Source organism: Eublepharis macularius, chromosome 9 (assembly GCF_028583425.1).
Source record: "Eublepharis macularius isolate TG4126 chromosome 9, MPM_Emac_v1.0, whole genome shotgun sequence".
In the NCBI taxonomy this organism is placed as follows: Eukaryota; Metazoa; Chordata; class Lepidosauria; order Squamata; family Eublepharidae; genus Eublepharis; species Eublepharis macularius.
This window is the reverse complement of record NC_072798.1, coordinates 16,141,239-16,150,100: the sequence shown is the minus strand read 5'-3', so window position 1 is coordinate 16,150,100 and position 8,862 is coordinate 16,141,239. Positions and strand designations below refer to the sequence as shown.

At 45.0% G+C, this 8,862-nt stretch overlaps 1 protein-coding gene across 2 annotated transcripts in view; it reads left to right on the top strand.

The window, feature by feature from the left end:
* The first annotated feature begins 284 nt into the window (after positions 1-284).
* The window catches only part of AEBP2 (AE binding protein 2), a 47,597-nt gene continuing 39,019 nt past the window's right edge, over positions 285-8,862 (top strand). For both annotated transcript variants that reach the window (XM_054988188.1, XM_054988187.1), the window contains exon 1: positions 285-967. In XM_054988188.1, coding sequence (XP_054844163.1) covers positions 351-967 — 617 coding nt within the window. In that variant the 5' untranslated portion in view covers positions 285-350. The remainder of the gene's footprint in view (positions 968-8,862) is intronic.

Below are 8,862 nucleotides of genomic sequence, written 5' to 3'. Positions count from 1 at the left end.
TGTGCTACAAGAGACTGAGGAGGCCACCCTCAGTCTTCGCCTAACCTCCCTCACGGGGCGGTTGTGAAGACTGAGTGACGGACAGCTCCCTCCCCCGCGCCTGCCTCACAGCCCCATCCACGCCGAGGCTGCGGCAGCCGCCCGCACTTCAAACGCGAAGGCCCGGATGTCGCCCCGTCCCCGTCCCCCGCTCCCGCTTCGCCAGGCCGGCCCCGCCTCCCTTTTGTCCCCCGGCGGCCTCCGTACGGAGCGCGCGCCGTCACTCCCCGCCACGGCCGCCGAGGCCTCGCCTCTCCTCCGCCGAGGGCGCGCTTGGGCGAGGGCGCGCGGCGCTGCGACTGGGAGGCGCCATGGCGGCCGAGCGGAGCGACATGGCGGAGCCGCCTCCCCCGCTCCCCTCTGAGGAGGCGGCCGAGAGCGACGCGTCGCCCCCCTCGTCGGCCGCGGGCGTGGAGGCCGAGCCGCCGCCGCCGCTGCTGGCCGGGGAAGGGGCGGAGAGCATGTCGGAGCCCAGCCCGGAGAGCGCCAGCCAGGCCGGCGACGGCGACGACGAGGAGGAGGACGACGAGGAGGACGACGACGACGAGGCCGCCTCCTCCAGCGGCTGCTGCAGCGACGAGACCCGCTCGCTCAGCCCCGGCGGCAGCGAGGCCGGCGCCAAGGGCCCGGCCGGCGGGGGAGGCGGCGGCGGGGCCGGGCCTGGCAGCGCCGGCGGCGGGGCGGGAGCCGCGGCGGCGGACGGGGGCGGCCCGGACGGGCCCAAGAGCGGCGGCGGCAGCGCGGCCAGCAGCAGCAGCAGCGCGGGCGGCGGCGGCGACGAAGGCTACGGCACCGGCGGTGGCACCGGGGCCGGCGGAGGAGGCGTTGGAGGCGGCAGCACCTGCAGTGCCTCGTCTGGCGGCCGCAGGGGCAGCCTGGAGATCTCCTCGGACGGGGAGCCACTCAGCCGCATGGACTCCGAAGACAGGTCGGTGGTGCGCCGGTCCCCGCTAGGGTTGCCAACCCCCGGAGGGCACGGGAGGCCTATGGGAGTTGCGACTGCAGGAACGGAGCCCAGGGTCGCCTTAGAGCTGAACGGGATTTTCAGGGATTTGCGTTCAGGGTGTAAGCTTTCGAGACTCAGAGGTCCCTTCTGCAGATACGACTACTTATCTCTAGATGGAAGAGGGGTCTGACTCTGGAAAGTTGAAACCCTGAAAATCTTGTTAGTCTCTGAGGTGCCACTGGACTCCAGTTCTGCTGATCTACCACAGGCCAACTCGGCTCCTCCGTCAAAATAATCCAGAATTGCCACTGATCTCCAGGCCCCAGAGATCAGTTTCCCTCGAGGACATGGGTGCTTTGGAAGAGGGACTCCATGACATTATAGCCTGCTGAACTCTCTCCCTAAATCACACCCTCCAGGATCGTGCAGGAATTTCCTAACCCAGAGTTGGCAACCCTATTCCCCACCCGGGCTTCTCCCCTCCCCCTTCCTTTTGGCTCTGGATAGGATTTCCAGTCCCCCCTCCCCATCCAATCCCATAATCTGTGCAAGAGCTCTCTTCCCTCCTTTTCTATCTGGGATAAGATATGAGAGGGAATGGGGGTATCTGTTTCTCCCCAGCACCATCTGGGTTATCCTTGGTTGAGGGTCGCCATTTACAGCATTCCTCAAGGTAGGTAGCTGTGTTGGTCTGTGGTAGAACAGGATTTTAATCCATTGGGACCTTAGAGACCAACGTTTTTCAAGCGTTTCTTAATTCTGTGCTCTGTATGCTCTGCAACGTTATACGTAGTAGAAAAACTCTGCAATCTCTGTTCTCTCCTATGTGTAGGTTGTTACTTCATTTTAGTTAATTTAAGCCCCTGAAAATCTTTGCCCGGTTCTAAAGTGCCCCTGGACTCAAATCTTGCTGTTCCACTCTCGTTCAAGGTTCAATCTCTGGGCTGTGTAAAAGTTGGTGCGCTGACACTTTCTCCCGCACGGCTTGTGGGTGTCGTGAAAATGATTCCTCCATCTTACAAGTTAGGACTCTTCTCCATCTGTTTCTCAAGGCTGGCCCCTTGGTGCCGTGAACATGTCAAAGCTGTGATGGCAGGTGCAGGGCCTATAGCTGTTGCAAGTGCCCCCAAAGTCTTTCCTTCCAGTGCCTGGGGGCAAGAGTAGGGAACTTTGACTCACAAAAGATTATACCCTGAAAATCTTGTTGGTCTCTAAGGTGCCACTGGATTCACATCCTGCAGGATCCTTGCTTGTCTGTCTTAAGATGTGAGAAGTACCATGATTAACTGCCTCTTGTTGGTTAGTGTAACTCTTACTGGTTATATCACAGAAATCCCTCTCTTTTCCATGGGTATTATCCCAGGCCCAAAGTAATTCTATTCTAAGCAGGGGTGGGGGTAGCTAGCTTAGACTTAAGTGTCTTTCTCCTTGTGTTCTCTTCCTCTGGTTCTGTTAGTTCATATTTTCCTCTCCATTCCTTGTTTTATCAAATATGGCTTCTTCAGCTTTGGAGGATTTTGCATTTAATTCCCACCCCCAACTCCATTTTAAAAGACAGATTAACTTGGGTCTCCGTCATTCATGTTTTACCAGCCCCCCCCCCCAACATCGCAGAGAGGAGGCAGCAAATATCTAATTGTGTGTATCAGCCGTGTAGCTAACAAGCATGTCTTGTTGAATTTGCTAACACAAGCGGGTTTATGTAGCTTTTGAAAACCCAGTTATGCTTTTGAACAAAAGGGTATGTGTGTAAGTGCTTACATTGGCATAACAAGCTTCGGAATGGCCAGTGTTTCTTAATTCTTCTCTGTACGTTGAGCAACATTAGATATAGTAGAAAAACTGAATTCTCTGTTCTCTCTAATGTGTAAGTCATTGCTTAACTCTAGTGTTTGTGTTCTAGATTGTTTGAGTGTAACTAATAATGGCAGAAAAATTAGTGTTAAAATCTTTGATTTGTATGAGTATTTTAATTTGCACCAACTTTATATTTAGCTACCAGAAAGATCTCTTAATTAGTAAATATTAACCAATGGTTGCCAGACTTCGAAGAAAAATACAGTTTTCATTATTGAATACTGAAGCCCCTTAAAGGGCAAAAGGACAACAGTAGGGCGAGGGTATGGGTGAATGCAGGAAAGCTTGAAGTTTATAGGTGAAAAATATACTTAAAATTTGTTTTGAGGTAAATATAATAATATTCTTGGTGGTCTGTTGGTTAAAATGTAGGTCTGAAGTATTAAATATGCTATAAAAATCACTGTGCAAATGCTCTTGCCAGTGACAAATTCTGGAATCTATTTAGTCACATAGAAAAAATACTAAAGTATTTTTTAAAAGGTGAATCCTATTAAACTGTATTGTTTAGTGTTAGAAAGTAGTGCTGTGACATACTAATGAAACGATTCTCAAACTTTTTGAAGTGGGACCCACCTGTAAATGTACTCTGCTTTTTTGGGATTAAATTGGACAAGTAACTCATGCTGCTTTCCCCTCCCTCAACATAAAATGCAAGAATTTCACAGCAGTTAAAGCTGAATAAGTTGAGGATTGTATTTGTAAATATATAACGTTATTGTGCAACAGGCTATATTTTACGGCTATTTCGCACGTTATGCAGAGGCGCAAACAGATTTGCTGTCAAATCTCCCAGAGCAGCCTCTGTCAGCTCACTCCTTTTCACCTCTTTTCTCTTGCTCTTGCAACCCTCTTTTGGGTCCTCCGAACCCACAGTTTGAGAACCACTGCACTGATATTTAACACATTATTTTAAAGTTTCGCCCTGGAGACAGTCATTTCCAAGTAATTATTGAAACTGGTTCTTAAATCTTGATGCAGTTAAAAAATGTATTGTGTAATTATGTTGAGTAGTGTGTTTGTGTGTGAATACAGAGAGCCATTGGTTTCCCTGTCTCTGAGCCTTAAACAGACAGCTTCTTTATGCTACTCTTCATTTGTTTCAAAATACATTCTCTAATGATGTATGAGGTGTCCCTTAGTCTAAAGCAACTGAAGAACCAGTAGCAGCTTTCAGGGGAGATTATCACTATCTTAATTTTAGACACTGCATTTTCTCTCTCTCTCTCATTTACCTGCTTGGTACATCTGCATTCTGGCATATTAAAATAATTTCCTTGGGATGGTTGTTGAAGCGACAGTATGATTGTTGCCAATGATGGTGGCATTTTCAGTATCCGAATAGAGTCACTACTGACCAAAAGCAATACTGGATTCTGTTAACGCTGTTCATCTTTTCCTGATTTTAAACATATAACCTAAATACTGACCCTAAAGATTATAAAAATGAGTTGAGTTTAACTTTTTATGTCAGTTTTTTTTCCTATTTATTTTAATTAATCTTGAAAATGGTTTGCATAACTGATTATAGGGAAGAATGCAGCATTTGTGTGGTACATGTAAATTGTCTTTTTAAATCTTAGTACTGCATTCATCTAGTTCCATTCATCTATCTAAAACATTTTTGTTTATGCAAACCAGCTACTAAATGGGCACAAAAAATACTCTAAAAGTAAAATAGATTCTTTGTCTAACATGCCTAAATCACATATCATCACTTGTTAAAGCAAAGAATCACACAAATGTTCAGCAAGTAGTTGGTATAGTGTTACAACTTGCTTTGTGAGGGTATAATGTGTGTTGGAAATGTAACTCCCAACTAGGTGAGGCTGAACCTTATAATTGAACAACAGCACCACACACACACACACACACACACTAGTTGTTTTTTAATAGCTTCCTTCAGTAGGATTGAAGGATCAATTGCATAGATAAAAACATTGTATGAGCAGAAGACCAAGGTCCTTTGGCCTTTTGAAACAGCTTTCCAGTGGCTCACATGAGCTGCAGTAGAGAGGGAGGTGGGAGATACCTGTTCTTCATGGGGAACTGTTCTTGCTTTTAGAACGTAGGTTATGGTGGGCCAACCGGTTTTAGTAGTAGTACTTAACTATTGTTTTTGTATTTTAGTATTACCACTCTGTATATTGCTTCAGGTAAATCAAAGTAGTAACTTGTGACAATGGAGTTTACTTGATGCCTTGTGTAGCCAGGGTGACTGTATTCTCTGGTGACCGTTTCCTGCAGCACAAGGAATTTTTTGCTGATACGAGTCCTTTCCTCTTGCAAAAAAGTTTTCTTTTGTCTCTGAAAGGTTCCTTGTGTTGGCAGAAAGCACCACTGTTATGGAACAGATCCGAAGGAATCCCCTTGGAAATGTACACATGTGTTAAAGTTGGGCTTTACTTGATACCATTAATGATTTAACTTCTGCAAGTTGATCTGGTCAGATAATTTTATGCCATTGTTGACTTTGATGTTTCTGAGGTGTGGCAGCTTAGTTTTCTCTTAGTTTTCAAATGGAGGTCTACATCTTTCTGTCCCTGTCTTTACCATAGATTATAACCTCAACCCCCCGCCCAAATAAACTCAGCCAGCTTTGGCACATCTTAGGAAAACTGAACTAGGAAATTAAGCTAGGAAACACACACACACACACACGAACAGTGTACAAAACATAAATCTTTGCCTCACATGGGTTGTGCGTGTAGCCGGAATTTTTTTCAAAGATTTTTTTGTCATTTTTCTAACTATGGTCAAAATGGTGCTGCATACTTTCCCCATTAATCTTCATAATTATAGTTCATAATTAGAATTCCTGGCATGCAGGGCCTGTTCATATTTTGCAACTACTTTCAAACCTCTTTAGTCCTGTGAAGGTAACTAAAATGTGCGACTGCTCAACTCTTGGAAGGTGAGATTTCCCATTTTGTCCCTGTTCCCATGCTTCACAAGCTGATCAGGTCATGCATGCTGTGGCACTGTAAAGAAGACTTGATCACAGGTTTCCTCCAGAGCTTTCCATGCACGTGGAAGGTGATGACTGTCCTAGTCTGGAATTATCAATACGATTCTTGTGTATGCTTGAAAGTGGGGCTCTGTCAGTGCAGTGGGCTTCTCTTAGTTATCTCACTCCATTTGGTGATGGCAGGAATGCACAAGTCTGAAATGCCTCCCGTCTCATTCAAATCAGGATGCGTTTTGCTGGCCCAGTGCAGACGAGGCTATTCTCAGTAGTGAGTGCCAGGTTTCAATATTATTGTACAGCAGAAATGTACGTAGATGGCCCTGATGTACAGAGAGACCCTCTCTTCAAAGTTTGCCTCACGCTTCAGTGAAGTTGTTAGAAGAATTAGCATCTTGATTGAACTCGAATTAAACTTGGCAGATGAATTTTAACAGCAAAAGAAGATATGCTTTATGAAGCTCTGGTATAATTTTCCTTTGATTTTAAGGAAACTTTTAAAATGGATCCTATATATTCCTTATTTTGTATGGAAACGGGTCTTCATAAATTAGGCTTCAGTTTATAAGCTTATGATTGTCACAGTGTTCATGACTTGTTTTTTAATGTTAAGTATGAATTGTTAGAATGTCGTAGCTTCAAGTAAGCCGTATACCTCATTTCTGAGATGTGCATATTTGTGATATGTAGCTTTGTATATAGGACCTGGCTGAAAAGTTTAGGGGCTTTTCGATGACACATCTGTGAAGCAAGCCTATATCGTACACAAGAAATACATCCTGTTTGACTTGCTTCAGGGTGCATAAGTGGGGGAAACTTACAATTTTCCATAATGCACGAGGTACTGGTAACAAAGCAACAACAGTTATAGGGTATTGTGTAATTATTTGAAATTACATCCCCCCCCCCCCGCAAAATATTGAGGTTCTGTGTTTTCTGTTAACAGTTTGCTTTTCTGGTCATTGATTTCTTTGGAATTTTGGGGAGGGGATGACAGTTGAATTGTCTTATTGTGATTTTGTCATGTGGCATGAAGAAGGTATTAGGAAGGGGGAGTGTTGAATGCTTTGTGAAATATTCTGTAAGTAGCTTCTTGCCTCAGGTGAGCAAGGTAGGGAATTTCTTGTAAATAGGATGAGAATTTTTGCCTCCTTTTCACAGTCTGTTGATGTGTCCCCAATGACTTACATTGGCATGCTTGGGCAAATGAGCAACTGAAAATTGCTCTGAGAATAGATAGCAACTTTTGTGGACTTTTTTGTAAGGCTGTACTTAAGTGTCAGCATTTTTGCACTGAAATCAGCTGCTCTTGTACTTCCATTGTGTGTTGCAAAGCATAATTTATATATTTATTTTTAAATGGTTCTATTCCATCTGACGGAGCTTGTTATCAGTCACACCCAACAGACATGACAATACTGAAAACAGTACAAACATCTATTGCATAGCGGGTCTCATCACCCTCCCTTGGAAGCAGTAAACCACAGTGTACATTTACTTTTGAAGCTATTTTATAGTGCTCTTCCCTTTTGTCTCTACGCCCCCATGATCTTCCAGAGACATTCACTCTTACAAGTGGGAGACATGGGGGAATGGGGACATGCTCAGGTGTACTACGAACACCTCCTGCTTTGGTAAGCGCCTCTGAATTCTCTCCCCTGAACTCTGAATGGATTTCAGAGAACTGTACAAGGAAGGCACCTTTCCATGTCCTGGCTAGAGAGAGAAATTCTTTTGGGAGGGTGGGGCTCACATTGCTTCTGTCTCATAAAAAAGCCTTGTGTACAGTGTTGTTGAGGAAGGGGCAGAGACTCAAGTCCTCTGGAGTGTGCTGGGGGAGGAACAATGACTTTTTTCTCTTTGTACTTGATTTTGGAGAAGGGGTAGAGTGTCAGGTGTCTCCTTCACTGTATTCTCCACACCCAGAACAAATGCAGCGGGGCTTAGGGTGACCACAAACAATGACTAGTCAGAAAGTATTTAGAGACCCCTGCAAATGCTGACAATGAGATTCTCTTCTCTCCTGGGAAGGAAACCTCTGTATCTGCTTTCCAGTTAGCATAAAGACGAAAGACAGTGATTGCAAAAGAGAGATTTTGAATCAGTGATATATCTTAATTCCCCCTACTTTAACTTTGCTAACTATCACTGCCTGAATGCACATTAATTGTGTTCCGTTACATTGATGCTTGAACAAAAGTATTGAACCTGATTACAGGATTTAAACAGGTTAATGAATGCACCTTCAGTGTGGCGTAGTGTTTGGAGAGCCAAACTAGGACATGGGATTCCTAGGTTCAGTTCCCTGCTGTTCTGTGGAAAGTTACCTTGGGTCAGTCACACACATTCAGTCTAACCTCCCTCACAGGGTTGTTGGGAGGATTAAAAATGGTCAAGTAGAGAAGCACATAAGCTGATGTGGTTCCCATTGAGGAGAAAGGTGGGGAATAAATGAATAGGTATTTTTTTCACTATAGTTGGTATTTGGATAATAGAAAAGCAATAAGCTCTAACATTAGACCCAATATAGCTGAGTTGCACTGCATTTGTTAAAGTTATGATTAAAGTTGAAACAGTTCTTTCAGTTTCGTTGTTTTCATTAGCGCCAAAAATACCTGTGCTTTAACTGCCCGTTTGACATCTTGTCTACTTTTCATCCAAGTCACAGATGCTAGAAGGAAGTGAGTAAAGGCCTTCAAAGGTTGGTTTCTAAGGTTCCTGGAACCTTGCAGTTCCTGAGCTAGCCCGTAGGACACTGCTTTGGGAAGCTTCCAAACCTAGGGCGCAAAAAGTCTCAAATTGTGGCCAGAATGATTTCTCTAGTGCCCTAAATGAATGCTTAGGCAGAGTTCCTTTGTATGGCTGCTGCAAATCTTCCTTCCAGCCCTGCCTATACTTATGGGCTGGGAAGAAAAGGATTCTGCCTAAACCTCTGTTCCGCTTTGTGTGGAAGCTTTCCTGAATTGATCCCTATGGACCAACTCAGTCATTCTTTAGTTCACTGGAACTTTAAGAAGCAGCCTTTGATGACTTTTGCACAGCTCTTCCAAAGCAG